This window comes from Myxocyprinus asiaticus, chromosome 25, assembly GCF_019703515.2.
Source record: "Myxocyprinus asiaticus isolate MX2 ecotype Aquarium Trade chromosome 25, UBuf_Myxa_2, whole genome shotgun sequence".
Lineage (NCBI taxonomy): Eukaryota > Metazoa > Chordata > Actinopteri > Cypriniformes > Catostomidae > Myxocyprinus > Myxocyprinus asiaticus.
Window position 1 is genome coordinate 46,255,306 of NC_059368.1, and position 24,695 is coordinate 46,280,000.

At 37.7% G+C, this 24,695-nt stretch overlaps 1 protein-coding gene across 1 annotated transcript; it reads left to right on the forward strand.

Moving 5' to 3' along the window:
* Positions 1 to 1,707: 1,707 nt before the first annotated feature.
* LOC127416158 (interleukin-20 receptor subunit alpha-like) lies at positions 1,708 to 21,040 on the forward strand. Its single transcript, XM_051655341.1, has 7 exons — positions 1,708 to 1,875; positions 7,404 to 7,524; positions 7,635 to 7,840; positions 9,556 to 9,728; positions 10,857 to 11,001; positions 16,122 to 16,261; positions 19,605 to 21,040. The coding sequence occupies exons 1-7, from the start codon at positions 1,824 to 1,826 to the stop codon at positions 20,307 to 20,309; spliced, it is 1,542 nt and encodes a 513-aa protein (XP_051511301.1). The 5' UTR covers positions 1,708 to 1,823; the 3' UTR covers positions 20,310 to 21,040.
* Positions 21,041 to 24,695: the final 3,655 nt, after the last annotated feature.

A 24,695-nucleotide genomic window follows, 5' to 3' on the forward strand; every position in this document is an offset into this window, starting at 1 on the left:
GCCTGTTTGAGAGTTCTTGTTTACATATAGAAAAGATGTTTATGTAATTAGAGTTTTGACTATAAAACATAATTACTGAGATATAGTTCTTGTGATAACTTCTCTGCATGGCAGGCCCGCTCTCCCCTGTTGCAGTCAAATTTTTGGAATTGTAATAGATTCATGTGGAACAGTTTCCCCTCTTTTGTGTGTGAAAAAGAGAATAAAGCTCTTTACTTGACGAGCTGTACTCGAAAATTAGTTGTTACTTTCAGATCCCCAATAAAGGAACTAAATGTGCTGTTATTCTTTTTTTATTTTCACCAGTGTGCTTTTTTTTAAGTCCTCGTGATCGCCTCAATCCAGGTGGTGGGGGATGAATCCCAGTTGCCTCTGTGTCTGAGACCAACAACCTGTGCATCTTATCACGTGCCACGGAGGCATAGCACGTGTGGAGGCTTCACGCCATCCACACACGCATCTGCGCTCAACTCACCAAGCCCCCACCGTGAACGAACCATATTATCATGACCATGAGGAGGTCTACCCTCCCTAGCAACCAGGCCAGTTTGGTTGGACCTGGCTGGAGTCACTCAGCACACCCTGGATTTGAACTAGCAAACTAGCAATCTAGCAAATTCCAGGGGTGGTAGCCAGTGTCTTTTACCACTGAGCTACCCAGGCCCCCTAATGTGCTGTTATCTTAAGCAAATACAATGATGATAACTAAGAGGAATCATCCATAATGGCCAAAATTACACAGTTACAGTACATGACCTAAAAAAGAAGGTTAAGTCCATCTGTGCATTCACTTTTAGAGTTTAAAGGTAATGTGGTGTGTGTGTGTGTGTGTGTGTGTGTGTGTGTGTGTGTGTGTGTGTGTGTGTGTGTGTGTGAGGGGAAAAAAAGAAGTTGCTGAATATTCAGACAGACAGACAGATAGACAGATAGATAGATAATGAATGGATGATAGATAGATAGATAGATAGATAGATAGATAGATAGATAGATAGATAGATAGATGAATAGATAGATAGATAGATAGATAGATAGATAGATAGATAGATAGATAGATAGATAGATAGATAATGAATGGATAGATAGATAGATAGATAGATAGATAGATAGATAGATAGATAGATAGATAATGAATAGATAGATATAGATAGATAGATAGATAGATAGATAGATAGATAGATAGATAGATAATGAATAGATAGATATATATATAGATAGATAGATAGATAGATAGATAGATAGATATATAGATAGATAGATAGATAGATAGATAGATAGATAGATAGATGGATAGATAATGAATAGATAGATATATAGATAGATAGATAGATAGATAGATAGATAGATAGATAGGTACTGCGTTATAGTCATTCAGGCAATGTAGTCAGTCTTGTATAACCTGTCTACTGTCATACCAGGCTGCAGCTGAACCACCAGTGCAACTTCATCTAAGACGCAGTAATTTAGATTTTGAAGTGGTACTAGAAATATAACATTTTAAAATACTTAAAATTCATCTTAGCATGAATTTCACGTTGAAGAATAAGCAGAACCATTGTAGCATGAATATTAATTAGGTCATGTTGACGTTCTTTCACAACCTTCCTTGAGCGTCCCGGGATCACGTATGCTAATTAATATTCATGAGCCGAGGCTGTGATGCCCCGCCCACCAGCGCAACAGTTTTGAACACCTTGGAGATCGGTGAAAGGTGCGCGCACTGCATTCCTTAAAGCAAAGTGAAATGTGAAGTAATTCAGTCAACAACGGTGTAAAAACTGCACAGAGGGCAGAATGTTAACGCTCACGTGTCTCTGTTTTCAACCATGGATAAAGTTTTATTAATCGCGTTGTGTCTGCTTTTGGGAAGGACTTCAGGTAAAACACACTGTTTATTTTCACTGCTCTCAGGCATTGTCATAACTGTTAATTGTTTTCTATTGTAGTTCTAATGTCTCGTAATTGAAAGTCTACTTATTTTAATCCTTTGAGTCTGGTCTCTAGTCGTTATTTTACTTAGCCTAATTAGTTATAATATCAGAGTTTTGTGATTAAAGAAACTGTTATTGAAAATGGAAACTACTGTATAAGAAATTTCACAACAAAAAAAATCTGTTATTCCAATTATGTCTATATATCAATTACAGTATTTCGAAAGCAGAAACCAGAAAAAATAAGAAAGAAATCTTGCATGCAATGCTTAAATGAGAATTAAACTCAATCCTTCAAACTGTACTAAGTTGAAAACATTGGACAGTGTGTGTGTGTAGTGCACACTACATGATATTTAGTCATCATTATTCCAACTGTACCAAAAGCAGTGAAATCATTTTACTATGTGCTGACTGTGTCTTTTATGGCAGTCTCATATGTTCTTTCTCACAAACTTGTGACTACATGTGCTGAGGACATTGAACTCCTTCTGTGTTCAAAGGTCTATTCTTATAACTTTTTATAGTTCTTTTATTGAGAGTATTTTGTGTTTCTCTTTCATATGTTGGCTTTCCTCACCGTCTGTCAAAAACAAAAACCGCCTGCAAGCCATTGTTAAACTATGCTCAAAAACGACTGGTGTACCTTTCCGTAGTTTAATGTATTTTATGAGCAACTGGTGATAAGAAGGGCTTATAGCATCATGGGAGATGAAACACATCCCTTGCACTCTCAGTCTACGTGGTGTAAGGTGCCTTACAAATCGATATACATTTACCTTTGTGCCTGTGGCTATCCAACTGTGTAATGGGTGATATCAAAGTTTCTTATCATTATTATTGTATTTTGATGTATTTATTTATCTTTAATATTTATTCTCAATGTGTGATCTGGTATGCTGTATTCTTGTTTAGTTATTGCACTGCTGTAGCCCTGTATTAATTGCCCGCGGGGATTAATAAAGTTGTAATAATAATATTAAACTTGTTTTAGACTTTATAGATTTGTGTAACAACACGTCAAATAATGTGTTTACACATAATGTGCTCGTGAAGAATTTAGTTATAAAATACTGACTTTATCAAGTGCAGTTTACTGAATTCATTCCTTAGAATCCTTTAAAGAAATGCTCCCGTCCACTCTTTTTTGCCTCTTTTGCTTTTTTTAGGTTTATGTAATAAATTAACTACTGCTCACTTGTAGACCTCTTCACGTAACAATCAGGAACAACAGGAAACCTCTTTGTGTTCACGTGTGTACCTCTCTGTGTTGTGCCTCTTCCTGTGGTTTTGTGAAATCTGATTTATTTCAGCAATGCCTGATATTCTCTCTGCATTTCACTGTGCAAAACTCTGAAAATTGGATAAAACAAAGATAACTTCCAAAGCAAGATAGCATAATTGAATCCTTGTCAGCCAAGTTTACCAGTTTAAGTATATTTATCTTTCCGTGTTAATGGGTAGTTGACATATAACATTTTCATTACAGTTTTTCTCCAAACTATAATCAGTGCTCTCAAAACAATTCAATTTCACTGTATAATGAAGCAACATATTCTTTTCTGATAATGCATTTATTAAAACTAAATACTAACATCAAAACTATAGATGTGTTCTCTGTTGAATTCATAACATTTTCAGCTATAGACATAAAAATCATTAAAATCCACAATAAAGACCTTTTTCCATCTGTTTTCATAAAATGCCTCTAAATTTCTAGTTGTTCCTGCTCTTCCTCTGGAAGGATGATGAAGAAGTTTACTGTAAAAACAAACAAACAAACAAACAAAAAACAACAAACAAAAAAACAGTAGCAGTCTTGCTCAATTATATGGACCTAAGGCAGCACTATAAGCACAGATGGTACAGTAATTGTGGACATTGATTGACTGGAATGCAGAGGAATGGCATTTCTCCCTCTTCTTTTTTGTTGAGATTGAAGTCACTGTAGATCTGCTCACATTAGGCCGAACACTTTGTGTGTCTCAGAGAGACCGTGATTTATAATATGATCAATTAGAGGGACTATCAGATCATTTGAGCCTCTTCTGTGTTTCTTTACTGTTCCACCCTGCTGTCCTCTTTGTCTCTGCTCACCATCATTACAATACAGTGCTCACCCCTGAAAGAGTTGAGAAAACTTTCCCCTTTTCTCATCTCTTCTTCCTCCTATTTTCTCTTCCTTTACCCACTCTACCTCTTCTCATTTTGCACCTCTTCTTCGTGTTGTTCTTCTTCTTCCTCATTGTTTGTTTGCTCTGAATATTCATATTTGACCCCTTTTATAGACAGCAAAGTCATGACAGTTGTGTGAAAAATTTAGTAAATTGCATTTTTTTTGCCGTGTGCATTACTAACACGGCAGTTATCAATATGAAGGCATTTGAAAACCTGACATGTGCATTTGAGAGTATGACTGTAATTTAGTTGTTTGTGTTACTGTTTTAAAAGTATGAATTTTAGATCAGAGAAATTTGTATGTAGTGTTTTGAGAAAATGAGGAAAATCAAGAAAAATGCACAATCTGTTTAGGACAATTACAAAGTGTTCAGATGGCTGTGTTAATTGTTTTGAGGGCAGTGACCTGAGTTTAGAGAAATGCGTAAAATCGATTGAACATCAAGATTTTAGGTTAAAATTTACATAAACGATAGTTCTTATTGAATAGTCTTGTATATCAAATATCAAATATTCCATGTCTCCATAATTGATCGCCAGACATTCTGCATTTGTAATATTTATAAAAATGTAAAGTTGTTTAAAAGTGCTGTAAGTGTATTTTTAATTGACACTCAGAAAGCATCCTAATTAACAGGTATCACTTAAATAGATTCCATGAAATATCACACCTGTCTCTATAAACAACAGACCAAGGCCAGATTCTTTGTTTAGCCAATCAGAAGCACTCTCTGCCTGTCAGTCATTCTGCACATTTACAGGGCAGCCCATTTAAGGGCATCAAGAAGCTAAGAGCATCAGTTTTAGAGTTGTCCGTTTCTCACTTGAGAATGCTGCTTTTACAAGGTCAGGTTCGTGTTTGCTGCTGACATCAAATTACATATTTATTTATTTTTTTACATGTGAAATTGAGATGATGTCCTAAGGAGCCTCTTGATATACACTACATATACACTTTGATCTGAAGGCGTATGCTTAAATGTTTGAAACTAGTTTTGTAGACAAAAATATAATTGTGCCACCATATGAATTTATTTCATTATAAAACTAACATTTAATAAAAATAAAAAAAAGTTTTTGAAATGGATGACTTGGACCAAATAATAAAGAAAAGCAGCCAATAAGTGCCCAACATAGATGGGAACTCCTTCAATACTGTTTAAAAAGCATCCCAGGGTGATACCTCAAGAAGTTGGTTGAGAAAATGTCAAGAGTACATGTCTGCAAATTCTAGACAAAGGGTGACTACTTTGAAGATGCTCAAATATAACACAGTTTTGATTTATTTTGGATTTTGTTTAGTCACAACATAATTCCCATAGTTCCATTTATGTTATTCCATAGTTTTGATGACTTTACTATTATTCTAAAATGTGAAAAAAAAAAAAAAAAATAATAATAATATATATATATATATATATATATATATATATATATATATATATATATATATATATATATATATATATATAAAGAATGAGTAAGTGTTTCAAAGCTTTTGACCGGTAGTGTATGTCCACAGTTGTCAAATATAAGTTTGAATTTTTTTTTTTATCCTAACATCAACATTTTTCAAAGTTTGTGGCACTAGAGAACGTTTTTGAAAGTCTCTGTGTGGAGGAAAACGCTGTTCTAGTGTGGATGAAAGCTACAAACGTAGCAAAATTAATGTTTTTAAATGAAAACGTATTAGTGTAGACATGGCCTTAGGTTTTGCGTCCCCTCACAATAGTTTTATGTTCCTGTGCAATTATTTTGGGTTTCCCTCACAATAAACTTATTTTTCATTCCCTTATGAAAATTATTCATGGTTTTACTACAGTTACCATAGTTTAACCATGGTATTTGTAGTAAAACCATAGTAACCTCAAGATTAACCATGTTACTACACTTATGGTTACTACAATATAACTATAGTAAAACCATGGTTAATTAGTCGCGTGAAAACGCAAAATGTATTGTGAGGACATGCAAAATTATTTTAAGGGAACAAACAACTTTTTGTAAGGTAAAACAAAATGTATTGAAAGGGAACGCAAACTACTGCAATGGAACTCAGACTACTGCAAGGGAACGTAAAGCTTATTATAAGGGAATGCAAAACTTAATTTGAGGGAATGCAAAACTACTGTGGGGGAACACAAAACTTATTTTGAGGGAACGCAAACTATAGCGAGGGAATGCAAAATGTATTGTGAGGGAACAAAACTTATTGTGAGGGAACACAAAACTTACTGTGAGGCAGTAGCGGTTCTAGCTTGTATGGCGCCCGGGTGGTGATTGTAAATGACAACGCCCCCGAAGTTGTTGACGGGGGGGGGGGAGCACAAGATGTCGCCCATGCCTAAATCCGCCACTGCTGTGAGGGAAGGCAAAACGTATTGTGAGGGAACACAAAAAACCTATTGCGTGAGAATGCAAACTATAGTGATGGAACACAGACTATTGTTAGGGAACACAAAACTTATTGTGAGGGAACACATATTGTGATGGAAAGCAAAACTTATTGTGAGGAAACACAAACTATTGTGACAGAACGCAAAACTTATTGTGAGGAAACACAAACTATTGTGACAGAACGCAAAACTTATTGTGAGGGAACGCAAAACTTATTGAAAGGAACACAATCTTTTGCGAAGGAACACAAAACGTATTGCAAGGGAACGCAAAACTTATTGTGAGGGAACACAAACTTTTATGAGGGAATACAAAACTTATTTTAAGGGAATGCAAAACATATTGTGATGGAACCCAAAACTTATTGTGAGGGAACACAAACTTTTATGAGGGAATACAAAACTTATTTTAAGGGAATGCAAAACATATTGTGATGGAACCCAAAACTTATTGTGAGGGAACACAAACTTTTGCGAGGGAACACAAACTTATTGTGATGGAACGCAAAACTTATTGTAAGGAACACAATCTTTTGCGAAGGAACACAAAACTTATTGTAAGGAACACAAAACTTATTTCGAGGGAACGCAAAACTATTTCAGAAAAAAAATCCCTCCCTGTTCTCTAAGAGGCTCTGTAATCTCCTGCTCCATCTGTGATTACGACCAAGCAGCCTGCGTGTGTTCGTGTCTTTGGAGGGTGGGGTTTTGGAAAGAGGGGGCATGTCTAATTTAACAGTAAAGTCTCGTGGAAGTGTCTGAATGGCTAACATCGCTTACAGCACTCTTAACATAGTTTTAAATGAAGTTACAATGCAGAACACTGGCAAAATGTGTCAATTACCCTTATACAGAAAGATATTATCTTTTATAATATTTATGGGTTAAACTGTGGCCTCAGGTGAAGGACTGCCTGAGCCCCAGAATGTCCATTTCTACTCATTGAACCTTGGAACCAGGGTGAGATGGACACCAGGAGATGGAGCTCTCAATGGAACTCTCTACACTGTGGAATATGCCATGTGAGTAAACAAATTAGTCTAACAAAGTCAATAATGCAAAATTAGCATTGTAGTGATGTAGCAGCATTCTGGGTCTTCAGATCATCATTCAGGTGTGCTGTTTACCATAGTTATGGCGATGCAGAGGAGAGCAACAGTGAGCAGGTGAGATGGAGGCGGGTAAAGCAGTGCACGTCCATCACACAGACAGAATGTGATGTGTCTCGGGAGATGTATAACCTGCTGGAGGAGTACTATGCCAGAGTCAGGGCTATCAGCCCACACACACAATCCCTCTGGACCGAGAGTGAATCCAGGTTCAGACCCATGTTTGACAGTGAGTCTTCACTCTGTGATATTTGACTTTGGTCATGATGGATGGATGGATGGATAGCCTGTCACAGCAACATTTGTTCAGCCAATGCCATGAGTTTAGGGTGGGACTTCGCCAGTCTGATCTCATAAAAATTACGTGACTGTAGCGACATTTTTGAAACATGACATTATGTGGTTCATGACACGTATCGCAGCAGTTCCGAGGTGAAATGTCCACAGTGTGGACCTCAAAGCGAGTTCAGTGTTCTCCCAAACAGATGAGGTTTTTAAGGTTAATGCTCTATTGAGTTTTAAATCAACAAAAATCCTGAACTTAAACCTTAAACCTAAACCTAACCAATAGTGTCAGAAAAAGCAAATGTGAGATGAAAAACACGACCACGTCATTTTGTGGTGCTTCTATGACACTTTGGGTTCACGTGTGGACTCGCGTGCTCTTCAGGACTCGTACCCCACTCCTTTACATCACAAGTGTAATGCTCTATCAGTCGAGCTACCGCACAATTCGATCACACTTGAACAAGCTTGAAAATGTAGTTGAATATGTAATGCAAACGTTAAAATGAGTCATGTGCTATAGTAAAAGTGTTTAGATGTCATAAGATAGCATTGTGTGAGGAACAGGATAAAAAGTACGAGTTTATGAACTGATAATCTGACGTTTTACTTGTGATTTGTGTGAAAGTGAATAAAAGTAATTGTTTTAGCACCTCTAGTGTTCATTTCACCAGGAAACTGATGCGAGACGTACAATGAGCCACATAAAAATAATTTAGCAAAAATTTAGTTATAGTAACCTGATCCTATGAGACCAGGTTGGGTGGGAGTATCTGTTTGTTCGACCAATGGAAAACGTTTTTTTTTTTCGAGAAACCTGTTTGAAATTACACACTTCAGCTTTAAGGACAATACCACATATGAAATAAACACAATAATTAAAACCACAAAAAAAGTGATGAACACAATTGTTGTCATATTTCCTTAATGAACCACAAGCAAACTATATATATACAGTATATACTGTATGTATATATATATATATATATATATATAGATGATAGATAGATAGATATACTGTATATATATATATATATATATAGATGATAGATAGATAGATATACTGTATGTATATATATATATATATATATATATATAGATGATAGATAGATATACTGTATGTATATATATATATATAGATGATAGATAGATAGATAGATAGATATACTGTATATATATATATATATATATATATATATATATATATATATATATATATATATATACACACATTCATATCTTTGTATATATTGTCAGTTTTTGCAGTATTGTCCAACCCCATAGAGCCCTTTACAGTGGCAGCTCGTCTTCCTCATGTTTTGTGACTTATGATTTATCACAACACTTCTGTTTTGATGTTTTGAATTGATGTTTGAACTCATGAGCATATGAGCATAAACACACTCATTAACTATGAATATTTTTATGTTTATATTGTAAAACTAAAGATTCTATCTCACATGTACTTCTTGTTTTTATGTCATTTATATACCTGTGTATTGTTTCTCTTAACATGTGATTACAGTAATCAAATAGAGCTTGTTGCAGTTGAGTCAACAAGCAATTGCAAAGCAAACAAAATGCAGTGATAACTGAACTATGACCCTCATTAAAGCAAATTATTTGCAGCTATTGAGTTAATCTGTTTCTTTCATACAGCGATTCTTGGACCTCCACTGGTGGAAGTGACTGTGGTGGAAAACTACGTGAATATCACCATAAAGGGTCCTTTCAGGAAAACTAAGAGGTCAAAGAAAGACAAATGCCTGTGGAAAATCTTCCCGCACATGATCTATAATGTCTCTGTTTACAACAGCAAGAGCAAACACACGGTTGGTGCTTGTTTATTTAGTTTGAAAAATCTTTGAGGGGCGAATTCTCTACACAGATGCGCAACTTTTTCCTCAGTATTTCAGCGGTTTATTCGATAACCACACTCAGCCCAATTTAACCAGGCACTAAATATTCAAATTAGCACTGCGTGTTTAATGAGTAAGACCCAATGTCATTGTTTTATGCGCAAACGTGTAAATGTAAGTGTAAACATGCCTACCTTGTATTTAAATTAGAGTTATTATAGATTGTTGTGACTTATTCACAAAATTCACAATTTGCAAAGCACTATTGTTGCAGAAAGCAGGCGGTAAACTGTTTTGGGTGTTTTTAAGAGATGTTTGTGTGCATTTTCTATTAATCGTACCAGGAGTAATTCACTAAATTAGAGCATTATAACTGGGCACATATCTGGGCACTTTCTACATTTTAACAAGTTGACTTAAGTGTCTGGATCACAGTGGTGGAGTGATGCTGTACTGTTCTAGTAAACAGGGCAAAATGTAAAATTGTGATTTCCAGGCTTTGAAAAGGAAATTGATCTTATCTTAAAAGTCATGGAAATTTCTATAGTGGACGTTTTCCCTTTGCTCTAAAATATCTTATTAGCTGGATAATGCTATTGGGTAGAGTCATGGGCCATTCAGACCGAATGTATATGTGCACAAAAAATAATCTGAATGCAGTGCATTGAACAGAACAGAATGCAGGTGTCTCGAGATGCGTTTTTAAAAGTTGCCATTCTTTTGAAGTTGACACGGCATAAAAAAAAAAAAAAAGTAAAAAAGTAGCAAGGCAACGGTCAAAGTTGTCCATCTAGCACGTTTACATACTGTAGAAAAACAATTGAAAAGCATCGCTGACTGATGAAAAACACATTCTGAGTGAACAACCCCTAAAACTTGCTCGCAGGCCATAGCGATGTCCGCAGAAACCTCGAGTAAAGTATGCCAATCATGGTAGTCTAAAATTTTGGCAGTGTTTGCGCCGTTACCTAATCTCATTTGTGAATCAGGTGCTAGACAACACAGATAGTGAGTGGAAATGAACAATGCTGTCAGTGTTATAACTCTGTAGTTGGCCTGAATAATGAAAATTTTTTTCCCTTCATTTTGTTATACTCCCAGCAATACTTCCTTCTTAAAAATGGTAACTTGACTCTGGGCCCTCTGGAATTCTCCACACATCTCTGCATTGTGGCTCAGGCACAGTCCCAGTCCTTCCCTTTGGCCAGCAAACCCAGTGAACGGATGTGTGCTGAGACACCCAAAGGTACCACAGTTCACCAAACTCGATCAGCCAGTGACAGACCAAAGATTCCTTTCTTTTTACTTTCAGATTGTGAAAAGTTAAACAGGTTTGAGCAGATTTTATTTGACAGATGTGACTGTATTCTTTGCTTTCATGAACTGACAGGACAAGTTGAGGAAACCTTAAGTATCATGGTAAACTGCTTATCAGTGTGTACATGACACATTACTGTAGCTGCGGTGTTTTCCCTGTATGCTCTAGTTTGTACTTCCTTGTGCATATCTGAATAGCTTGCTGCCAAAGTGGGTGTTAAATTAGAGATTGATTTTTCATGTAAACGCTCATGTTTCGACAAAATTTAGTTACTTTTTGCAATTGCCAGTGTTGGGTAAGTTATTCAGAAAAATAAACTACAATTTTAATCAGAGTACTGATCACGTAATTGAAAAGTAATCACATTACTAATTACTTTACTTTTAAGTTGCTTTCTAAAACACTTCACATAAAGGTTTTTCTCAATTTGTTCAAGATAATACATTTCCTCATTCATTGTTATGCACAAGTTATCCATGTGTTTCTCCCTTACAATGACTTCAGCTGTCACAGAAACATAAAAATGAAAATAATTCATGTTTTAAATGTATTCCACATGACAATAACAAGATGACGGCACGGATAACTGCTTTGGTGTGGAGCTCTCTAGTTTTTTGTTACTTTTGTTTGTTTGTCATGTTTTTTGTCACTCTTTCCTGATCAGTTTCACCAGGGATGAACTGCTGAATATTTGGCTGAGCATACCTGATAATTTTTTGCTGGTGTTTGATTATTCTGACGTTTTATTAGACATCTTAATTGGAGGTGCAGCTGTGTTCTACAAGTCCTCCAAGAGACGCAAGTGAGGGAAGCACGCCGGCACACTTGTGAAGCTTCATCAATGTGGATTTAGTATTCATCTGGTGAATGTCCGCTCCCTCGCCAACAAAACGGACGAACTGCTTCTGCTCACTCAAACAAATACAGATTTTTCTAACTCCACTGCTCTGTGTTTCTCAGAAACCTGGCTGAATGAAGCCATCCCGGACAGTGTGCTACATCTGCCTGGCTTCCGGCTGACCAGAGCAGATTACGTTGTGGAATCATCGGGGAAAACGAGAGGCGGTGGAACATGCTTTTCATCAACGAAAGTTGGTGTACAGATGTAACAGCATTGAAGAAGATGTGCTGTCCTAAATTAGAAGCGCTCTTCATCAACTGTAACCCTTTCTACTCGCCACCTGAGTTTTCCTCGTTTATTCTGGTGTGTGTATATCACACCACAAGCGTGCATGAATGCAGCGCTGCAACAGCTGGCTGATCACATCACAGACATGGAGCAACAACACCCAGACTCTCTTATCATTATTCTGGGAGATTTTAATAAAGCTAACCTCACCCGTGAACTGCCAAAATACAAACAGCACATCACATGCCCCACCAGAGAAAGAAATATACTGGATCACTACTACACCACTGTAAACGCTCTGTCCCACATGCAGCTTTAGGACTCTCTGATCACTGTCTGGTTCATCTTCTTCCGACCTACAGGCAGAAACTAAAATCAGCTAAACCTATAGTAAGGACTGTAAAGTAATGGACCAATAAAGCAGAGCTGAAACTACAAGCCTGCTTTGACTGCACTGATTGGAGTGTTTTTGAAGCTGCAGCCATAGACCTGGATGAGCTCACGGATACTGTGACATCATATATCAGTTTCTGTGAGGATATGTTTATTCCTACTAGGACATTTTTATCATACAATAACAAAACCCCAGACAGCTTCATCATGCCAAAGAGGATGCTTACAGAAGTGGGATAAAATCTTGTACAACCAGGCTAGAAACACACTGACTAAGGAAATCAGAGTGGCTTAAAGAAGCTACTCTGAAAAGCTGAAAAAGCAGTTTTCAGCCAATGATCCTGCATCGGTGTGGAAAGGCCTAAAAAGCATTACCAAACATAAGACACCTTCCACTCGCTCTGTTGAGAATCAACAAATGGCTGATGAACTGATAGTGTTTTACCTCAGGTTTGTGTTTAAGTCCAGTCTCACATTCCCCGCTCTGATCTTCACTTCACACACACACCAACAGCTCCTGGAACCCCCCTCCTCCCACCTCCTGCTATTCAACCTGCACTTATGGTCTGTGAGGAGGATGTGTGCCAGGTCTTCCAAAAACAAAAGACTAGGAAAGCTTCAGGCCCAGACGGTGTCTCACCTGCCTGTCTGAAAGTCTGCACTGACCAACTGGCCCACATCTTCACACAGATCTTCAATAGATCACAAGAGCAGTGAAGTTTCCTGCTACTTCAAATGCTCCACCATCATTCCGGTCCCCAAAAAAAACCAAAATCACAGGACTTAATGACTACAGACCTTTCGCTCTCATGTCTGTGGTCATGAAGTCATTTGAGAGACTGGTTTTGGCCTACCTGAAGGACATCACTGGACCCCTGCTAGACTCCCTTCAGTTTGCTTACTGAGCAAACAGGTCTGTGGATGATGCAGTTAACATGGGACTGCATTATATTCTGCAACACCTCGAAAGACCTGGGACATATGCAAGGATCTTATTTGTGGACTTCAGTTCAGCCTTCAATACCATCATGTCTGATCTTCTCTCAACCAAACTGACCCAGCTCTCTGTGCCAACCACAATCTGTTGGTGGATCAACAGTTTTCTGACAGAAAGGTAGCAGCTAGTGAGACTGGGGAAAATCACATCCGGGACCCTCACTATTAGCACTGGTCCTCCTCAGGGATGCGTTCACTCTCCACTGCTCTTCTACCTGTACACGAATGACTGCACTGCAAAGGACCCCTCTCTCATGCTCCTGAAGTTTGCAGTATGACATCATGGTCATTGGCCTCATCTGCGACGGTGACAAGTTTGCATACAGACGGGAGGTTGAACAGCTGGCTGTCTGGTGCAGTCACAACAACCTTGAGCTGAACACCCTCAAAACAGTGGAGATGATAGTGGACTTCAGGAGAAATCCACCACTGTCAGCCACCAAATCAGACAGAAGGAAACTACAATGGACAGTCAGGACTGCTGAGAGGATTGTTGGTGCCCCCCTGCCCACCCTCCAAGACCTGTATGTCTCCAGAGTGAGGAAACGTGCCGGTAGAATCACTCTGGACCCCACACACCCTGCCCACTCCCTCTTTGAACCGGAACACTTCTGGCCGGTGCTACAGAACACTCAGCGCCAGGACAACCAGGCACTAGAACAGTTTTTACCCTCGGGCCATTTACCACATGAACAATTAAACAGCCTTCAGGACTCCCATAGTAAAATAATGTATAAATATGTCATGTGCATATGTAAATTCACTCAGATTTAATTCAATACCTGTACATACGCCTGCACATATATTACCACTTGCACATTGTACATACACCATTCTATGTTATATGGCCTATTTCTTTGTACGTCTATTTATACTCTTACCTTGTTTTATATTCTGTGTCTCACTGTAATGTTCTGTTTGTACTTGCTTGTTTCTCCTATCTCAAAAAACAAATTCTTTGTGTATGTGAGCACACTTGGCATTGAAGCTCATTCTGATTCTGATTCTGATCATATTATTTTAGGAATGTGTAACCAAGGTAATGTAGCCTACTTAAAAGTAATGAAATTCATATTTTGGGTTCAATAAAAGTTTAGCTCATTCGACAGCCTTTGTGGCATAATGTTGATAAACACAGAATCTACTTTGACTCATCCCTCTTTTTCTTTAAAAAAAGCCAAAATCAGTGTTCCAGTGAGACGTTTACAATGGGAGTCAATGGGGCCAATCCGTGAACGTTAAAATACTCACTATTTCAAAAGTATAGACACAAGATGTAAACAATATGCGTGTTAACTTGATTTTAGTGTGATAAAAATCACTTACTAACTGCATCAATGGAAAGTTATAGCCAATTTGACAACTTCATTGCCATGACGACGTTATGCTGTAAACCTTAAAACCCTAAAACGACTGTTAAAAATTAAAATTTAAACAACTTTACAGCTCAAATAATAAACAAGTTTAACAGAAGAATAAATGTAAGTGTTTATCTACAATTATAAGCTTCACATTTCTGCCTTTAAACCCTCCATAAATGGACCCCATTCACTTTCATTGTAAGTGTCGCACTGTAACACAGATTTGTGCTTTTTTTAAAGAAAAGGAGGGACGAGTCGAAATTAATTTTGTGGTAATCAACATTATGCCACAAATAATAATAATTAATTATATTATAATTTTCTTTATTTATCACACATTATACATTTTGCACATATACAGTGAAATTCTTCTTTTTCACATATCCCAGCTAGGCTGGGGTCAGAGTGCAGGGTCAGCCATGATACAGTGCCCCTGGAGCAGATAGGGTCAAGGGCCCAACAGTGGCATCTTGGTGGTGCTGGGGCTTGAACCCCCAACCTTCTGATCAGTAACCCAGAGCCTTAACTGCTGAGCTACCACTGCCCCCTAAAAATTATTTTTTTTTTTTCACACATATCCCAGCTAAGCTGGGGTCAGAGTGCAGGGTCAGCCATGATACAGTGCCCCTGGAGCAGATAGGGTCAAGAGCCTTACTCAAGGGCCCTACTCAAGGGCCCAACAGTGGCATCTTGGTGGTGGTGGTGGTGGGGCTTGAACCTCTGACCTTCTGATCAGTAACCCAGAGCCTTAACCACTGAGCCAACCACCTTTAATTTAACTGAATATCAGCAATTATAATCTGATAACAAGAATTACTTTGTAATCATTTTAAACCCAACACTGGTGATTGCAAAGTTAAAAAGTCTGGAATGGGAACATGTGTACCATTTAAACCCATGAGTGTTTGTAATAAACCCACTATGCTTATTAAACCTAATGGCTTGACATTTTATTAAATTAACACTTCGATTTAGATTATTTTTTAGTAATCAACCTCTCTGCTTTCAGTGTTTTTATATGATAAAATAAATGAACAGCTGGGCTTATATGGTAGCCTACCTGTATGTGAGATTATTAGTCACTTCCCCCTACAGTCTTTCTGTTTGTGACAGTGTGTGTGTTAATGTGTAACTTCAAGGCTTCATGGTGGATTTCATTGCTGTTCCAGATACATTTAAAGATCAGCTGCTGACGGCCATGCTGGGAGGTGTGTTACCATCTGCCCTCTGTCTGTGTATACTCACTGTACTGGGCGGCTTCATTCACTGCTACATCAATGACCACAGACAGACCCTTCCCAAGAGCACGGTGAGGTTACCACACCACATAGCAATGCCCTGCCAACCACCTACAACATCCTAACAAGTAACTACATAGCAACATGCTAAACACCTCTCTGAAAACCTTAGCAATAGCATGGTTCCCACTATTTTCAAGGCACAATTTTTACAGGACATTTTATGTGATCAACAAGTTAAATATTTATGCAAAAACACATGCGTCCATTTAAATCGAGCTTTTATTTTGCCATTTCTGTGTATTTTTGATGGTAGTTTCTCACCTCTTTATTTTTGTGATTTAAATTTTGGGCCTTGGCACCTGAACTTTCTGGGAGAGCGTGGTGAAAACACTTAGTTTCTCACCTCCAGAAATGCAGTTGGCCCAGTGTGATTATGTACAGTAAAGTATGTGTATATGCTGCACACTTCAGAGCACTCTGCTTGATGATATCATGATCATCACGCAGAGTGCTCTGAAGTGTTTTCAGTGTTTGAGCAGCTTCACACATTCAATTTGAAGTGCACATCACTTGCAGATTCTATATTTATTCAATTATATCACAGACTTTTGCAGTTTAATAATCACAGTAGGACATATCGCAATTTAAATTTGATTAATTGTGCATTCAATTATTAATTTTTGTCCAAATATGTCATATTCCATGGCATTCTGCATTTTATATTTAATGTCATTTTTATGACTAGATTCTGTGAATCCGTCCGTGTTTTCCGCATACTACATGTGGTAACTGCGGTATAAGTGGACTCCGATCATTAAATTATTGACAGTTAATTCACATCCTGAGGTGTGATGGCAGAATAACCATGCTACCAACTCAGGGTGTGAATTAATAAAAACAAAAAATGTAAAATAAAGTTTAGAACTCAAATGTTTATGTGGTTAACACAATAGCAATGTTGGAATGAAAAAATCTTATGTTGTTCTATATCAATACTTAAAGAAGATGTGCTGTCCTAATTTGGAAGCGCTCTTTATCAACTGTTTGGACAACAAGCTCTGCGAGCTGAGAGCGCGGATCTCTTTCCAACGAGATACAAGGGACTGCTGCATTATCTGCCTTACAGAAACGTGGATGTATGCGGAGATTCCAGACTCAGTCATTGAACCTGCGGGGTTCTCTGTGCACTGAGTGGACAGAGTGAAAGACCTCTCAGGTAAAAGCAGAGGTGGTGGTGTATGTATTATGATCAACAAATCCTGGTGTGATCAGAGGAATGTACATTCTATCAAGTCTTTCTGCTCTCCTGATCTGGAATTTCTCATGCTTCTGTGTCAGCCATTCTGGCTACCGAGGGAATTCACAGCGGTCATTATCACAGCTGTGTACATCCCGCCACAAGCCGACACAGACCGGGCACTCAAGGAACTGTATGGGATTATAAGCAAGCAGGAAACCGCGCGCCCTAAGGCTGCGTTCTTTGTGACCGTGGACTTTAACAAAGCCAATCTCAAATCAGTCGCACCAAAATACCAACAACACATTCTTTTTAACACACGAGGGGACCGGGTTTTGGACCATTGCTACTCTCCCTTCTGGGATGGCTACAAATCCCTCTCCCGCCCACCATTTGGCAAATCGGACCACTCTTCCATTCTGCTTCTGCCCGCTTACAGGCAGAAACTGAAACAGGAAGCACCCACCCTCAGAACGATCCAGTGCTGGTCGGACCATTCAGACTCTACGCTACAAGACTGTTTTGATCACACAGACTGGGAGATGTTCCGGTCCGCCTCTGATGACGACATCGAGCTTTACGCTGATATCGTAACATGTTTCATCAGAAAGTGCGTAGAGGACGTCGTTCCGACCAAAACAATACGGATCTATCCAAACCAGAAACCTTGGATTAAGAGCAATGTTCACATGGCACTTGATGCGCGGACCTCTGCTTTTAATTCCGGGAACGCGGAGGAGCATAAACAAGCCAAATCAGAACAGCAAAACGTCAGTACAGGAACAAGATTGAAGGACAGTTTAACACCACCAACTCTAGAAGCATGTGGCAGGGAATTAACATCATCACAGACTTTAAAGGGAATAAAAACTAAACACCGCTGCCTCTCTCCTGGATGAGCTAAATATTTTTTATGCTCGTTTCGAGGGGAATAACACCGCTCTCGCGGCCGAAGCTACAGAGGTTAGTTCACTCTCCGTCTCTGTAGCGGATGTAACCCGATCCTTCCGACGGGTGAATATCCACAAAGCCGCGGGTCCAGACGGCATTCCGGGCCGCATCATCAGAGCGTGCGTGAACCAGCTGGCTGGTGTTTTTACGGACATTTTCAATCTTTCCCTCTCTTTGTCTGTAGTCCCCACATGCTTCAAAACATCCACCATTGTGCCTGTTCCAAAGCAATCAAAAATAACTTGCTTAAATGACTGGCGTCCTGTTGCTCTGACCCCCATCATCAGCAAATGCTTTGAGAGACTAATCAGAGATTGACCCATTGCAGTTTGCTTACCGCAACAACCGCTCAACTGATGATGCCATTACATCTACAATACACACTGCTCTCTCCTACCTGGAAAAAAAGAACACTTATGTGAGAATGCTGTTTGTAGACTACAGCTCAGCATTCAACACCATAGTGCCCTCCAAGCTAGATGAGAAACTCCGGGCTCTTGGCTTAAACAGCTCACTGTGCAGCTGGATCCTGGATTGTCAAGCAGACGCCAGGTGGTTAGAATGGGCAGTAACATCTCCTCATCACTGACCCTCAACACTGGAGCCCCACAGGGCTGTGTTCTCAGCCCACTCCTGTATTCCCTGTACACACATGACTGTGTGGCAACACACAGCTCCAGTGCCTACAATTATAAGCTTCAAATTTCTGCCTTTAAACCCTCCAAAAATTGACCCCATTGACTTCCATTGTAAGTGCCTCATTGTAACCTCCATTTTTGAAGAAAAGGAGGGACAACTCAAAATGTATTTTTGTGGTAATCAACAGTATGCCACAAATGCTGTCGATTGAGCTGAACTTGTATTAAACCCAGAATATTCCTTTAAGTAGAACAACCATTTACAACTGTTCTAATAATAAGAAATGTTTCTTGAGTACCAGATTAGCACATTCTAATGATTTCTCAAGGATTAGGTGACACATTATTTTCTTAGTAGACTGGAATATTGACTACTGAATATGGGGCTTTGTCATCATGAGTAGAAATTGAACTGAAAACAGCTATTTCAAGTAGTAATAATAATAATGTTTTTGCCGGTATTTTTGATCAATTTAATGCATCCTTGGTGAACAGAAGCATCATTTTCTTTCAAAAACAAAAATATCCTAAAGATTCCAAACTATATATAGCATTTTTATATTAACTGTGATTTTCTAATTGTAGGATATGGTGCATGCAAGTGAAAACCTTCAAACTTTCCAACCTGAAAGGCCCCCAACAATCAACCTCAACCTGATTGGAATGGGTGGGATCAGAGTAGAATCCAAACTGATCTCTCCTGCCACTCTGCTGCAGCCCGACTCTGGGGAAGGTTCCTCAGTTGGCAATGCCCAGGCCCTGCCTCTGCCCGCTGCAGTACAGCTGCCTGTGTCTTATGCACAGCAGCATGTGCCAGCGCCGAGCAGTTCTAGTGCAGTTTCAGCAGACTGGCAGGTCGGACACTCTGCAAGTGATGACTCTGACCTGCAGCCGTGGCCACAGGAGCGCAGTCATGACGCAGCTGGAGATTACGGCATTGTACTGCCAGCCACGCTTAAAACAGAGGGCCCTTGTGGTGCTGAGGTTAATCTTTACAGGACACAAGGCAAGATGATAGAGCCCAGACAGCCACAGGATGAAAAGAATGAAGAAGAAGCACAAACATTTTTGGATTGGAGTCCCACGTCTTGTGAACTGAAGATCCCTCTGATGGGGTTGTTAGGCTTAGAGGACGAGGCACAGATCGAGACTGAAGTGGTGAGAGATGAAGTTCCACTGCTGCCTAATGTCATACTGAGACAGTTCTCAGAGGAGAGCTCAGAGCAGGAGGACGACTTCACCAAAATGGAGAAAAACTGGGGCCTTGTTATCCACAGTAACCCAGAATAAATGATATCAGTAGAGATCCAGCAGGAAAAATCCCATTCATTTTCTCCATAGAGAAACTGATTTTGAGTAATAATTGGGGTTGAGTAATAACATGTTAATTTTGTGCAATTAAATATATAAAAAATAACGTATTAGAAAATTTTATGCAATTAATCATGCTCCAAACCAGCAAATAAATTCCGTAATAAAGAATGTTCCAACCATCAGAGCAATTCAAGCTTGATGTACCACCATGATGCAGTAGGGGGCAATCAGCGCGACTCTGTCAGCTGTACAGTCATCACAACGAGAGCAACAGGCAGCAAAGCCTTGCACAGGTGACACACTCTTGTGCTCAAAGACAGCTGGGCCGAGCACAAGGGAAGGCAGGGATCACGAGACGTGTTTTTACACTATGTTTAGCTTTAAACAGCATCCTAAAAACACAAACCTTGTGACTAATGAGACGCGACGCAATGAAAAATGAGATGCTCCGTCCATCTGATGCATGAGTACACAGACCAACAATTAAAAATAGTGCAGATGGAATTAGGCCAATAATAAGGTTATGATCAATGATATGGAAATAAATCAAACAATATTTTCCATTTCAAAGACTTCTTTTTTTATTGACTCAATGTGTGCTGCCACAAAATATGTATATTATATAATGTATTTCATTTATAATATTTATTATGTTAGGTTATATTTGTAATTATGTTAATTATTGTATACTAAATTATCTTTATTTGTGGGCCTTTCTCAGTAAATATATATATATATATATATATATATATATATATATATATATATATATATATATATGATTAATTGTGACTAATTTGATTAATTAATCGATACATCATGTAATTAATTTGATTAAAAAATGTAATCGATTGACAGCCCTAGTAATAATGTATAAACTTTTCAAGCTGCGAGATTGTTAAGCTTTTGTTAAAAACCACATGTCAGTGTGATGTCAGTTTAAAAAAAAAAAAGAAATAATGCTGTTTAATTGATGCATTCCTGGTGTAGAACTACACTACCCATAATCCTGAAGAGAGATCCACCAATCAGAGACTATGATTTACACTCTAAAATGACTTATATATTTGTATCTGAATATTTTGGAATGAAATAAAAGTATATATTTTTTTATATACTTCTAATCAATGATGTTAAATCAGAAGTTTTAGATTGTATCGTTGTTGTTGAGAAGATTACATAATTTGCAATGCTTCGTGGGATTGTAGTTCAATCCTTCATTAAATACTTTAACAGAGACTGTTTACCCCGAGACAGAGCACTTGTATTAAAATCAGTGGTAGAAATTGGAACACCCAATATGGTGGATGTAGAAAGGAAGTCCTGCCTTACAGGTAAAAGAGCCAATCAGCTTTTAGATACAGACATCACCTGTTAGGCAACTCGAGAATGCGCATGTGCATAAGCTGGACCAGCCAGAAATATGTTTTAGCGTGATCTGAGTTAAAGAAGCACAATTTCTGATTAACTACTGATTTAAAATATGTTATTTACCCATTCAAGTAGATGGAGCTGTACTTTTATGGCACTTGTATTCATAGAAAATAGCTGTCCAGGAGTGTCCCAAAGATGGCCAAAGAGTGGACTGACTTGCACTGAAAGGGACTTAGTCACAGTCTTTCTGATTTTCATGTACTTTTTGCTTCAAATCAAAGTTTGTAATGTTGTGATTCATCTCAGCACTGGTCTTTATTGAGAATTCTTTGAAATACATATGGAGAAAATGAATGGGACAAATTCTAAAATCAATGCTGCTGAATAAGTGGGCGTTCACTGTTGCGCTCTGCAAACAGAGTAATTATGGGATTTGCCTGTATCTTAGAGTTCTTAGAGAATATCAAGAGGATTATTATGCTATACACTTGCTATTGATATGTTTATAACTAAATGAGATATAATGAAGGATTTTCAATTAATTTCTTTTCTTCTTTTTTGAGGTTTTAAATGAAAATACAAAATACATTTACATGTAAGCAAACAGAAATAATTCATTATGTCGTACTGTTGTGTACTCTAGTGTGAATTGTTCAGCAGCTGACAAAACATTGAAAATGCACTAAAAATTTCCAGTGAACAAAAAACTGGGGAAAACATGGTTTGTGAAAATTGGACGTGGTTTATAGGAGATTAAGACAGAATGACACATCAGAAGGACTGTTGAACCTGTTCCTATTTCAGGAAGTGAATCTTGCAGTTAAAGAATTTTTATGTTGTCTTTAAATAAATTCACATTCACATATGTTTTATAAGATATTGTATACATTGATATATATCTATATGAAATCAACAGTTTTACTGAAGTATTAACATTTTGTTACAGTGCAAGGTAACTGACTCAGTACTTTCTGAAAGCTTAAACGTGCAAGTTTGAGTTAGTGGTACAAATACTGGTGATTTTTTACATGTGTGTATTTTATATTTGTGAAAGTGAAAACATTTTGAATTTCTTGCTGTGGTATGGCATTATTAATGATTGTAATACAAGCACAAACTCACTTTAAGGAGCAGATCTGTGCGGGCATGGCTCTCACCTTTTTTTATTACATTGTTCATCACTACAAATCTGTGATTATTTTTCATTATTCTTCATTCAAAACAATAAATAAATTAACCTGAGTAGTGTGTTCAATTAGATTAAAGGTTTTCTTCCCATTTTCTTCTAATATTCCGCTTTTATTCATTCGTACAGTCTGTCCCTCACTGTCAGTTCATTGCTTTTAGTGAGAAACTTTTGGCATCAATGGACTGATACGAAGGGCTTCAGAATTTTATGATCGTGCAATTTTATGTTGGGGTGCATTTTTGTAACCATGACTTGATATGCTGGGGTGTGACTTTCATTTCATTTGAACTCGGCAACATTTATTCACACTTCACATGGGTTAATTTTACATCAGCAACATTTATTAGTTTGAAGTGGTTAAATCTGTTTTGCTGAAGTGACACATTTCTTTCTAGGTGTATTCCAAGTCTTCCCAAAGCCATATGATTGCATGTATCATATATGTATGTAATGTATGTTTTAATTTAATGATCGCAATCTCTTTATTCTTATGCAATAAACAAAGTAATAGACATCCTGTGTGATACTAAACTGATATAGATATGCAATCTTGGTTTCCACACCTCACCTCATGCAGTGTTTCACTTCTTGATAAGATGAAGAATGACAGACTATAAAGCATTGACTTTTTATTGATATTGATTCCTTGTCTAATTTGTGAGCATTTGCTGAGGAATGTACCTCAGATTCGGCCACACAGACTGTTCTGGTTGAATTGAAAGTGAATGAGCATTAATGAGCATGTTGAACTGTACAGAATGGGTCAATGTTTGGGGAAACAGAAAAGGCACGCAATGTGATTTGAATGTGATAGTCATTATTCCATTAGAGAGCTCTCGAATTAGACTTTTTAGTAGTAAGAACTCAATTGTAGAGCTCTTTAATTAGATTTTTTCTAGTAATATCACAATTTTAGATCTCTAAAATTCACTGGAATATATATATATAGAGCAAAAACTTTGAGCAACATGACAGTAAGATTTTTTAGCTCTCTCAGCAACTGTCTTAATAATTGTCCTCAGTAACATTGCTTTGTTTAGTCAATGTGAATTTGTTTGCTCGCTAAATGCAAAAATTCTTGTTGAGAAAACTAATAATTTCTTGTTAACTATCAACTATCAACTCACAACATGAGAACTTTGATTTTGTCACCATTTCAATTACTTTTATACAAAGTTAACTGCAATTTTTGCCTGTGAGGAGAGGATTGTATATACACAACAGACCACAACCCTTAACACACAAACCTCAATAATGGTGACAATCAACAAACCCATTAAGTTAAAAGATGAGCTCTTAACATCACCAGACAGCAACTGACTATAGTGGCAACAAAAAACAACAATAACAGCATAAATAAAACCCTGTAACACTAACCGCATATAGTTTCTTCATGTTGCAGTGCATGCTGGGAACTTGTTCATTATGAAATTGTTCGTTCAAATGACTCTATTGGGCTAGTTTGGGCAACATTTGGGGGAATATAGAAGTAAAGCAGTTCACATTTTGTAATTTCTGTGGATAAGCTGGATAAAATGCAACTGTATTTTTACAGTGTTAAAAAACAATAGAAGTCAATAGAGACTAGTCATAATTGAATAATGGATATGTGACCCTATTTTTTAACAGTCAAAACTGAATTGTAGGTATCTCAAATGTGAATTATTACTAGTCTAAATTGCATTATCTAAAACTGCATTTTTCAGTATTATAAATTGGATTATGACGAGTAACACTGTGAGCTTTTTAGGCTAAATCGGCCTGCCATATAAAAATAATATTTTTGTTCCTTTATTGAA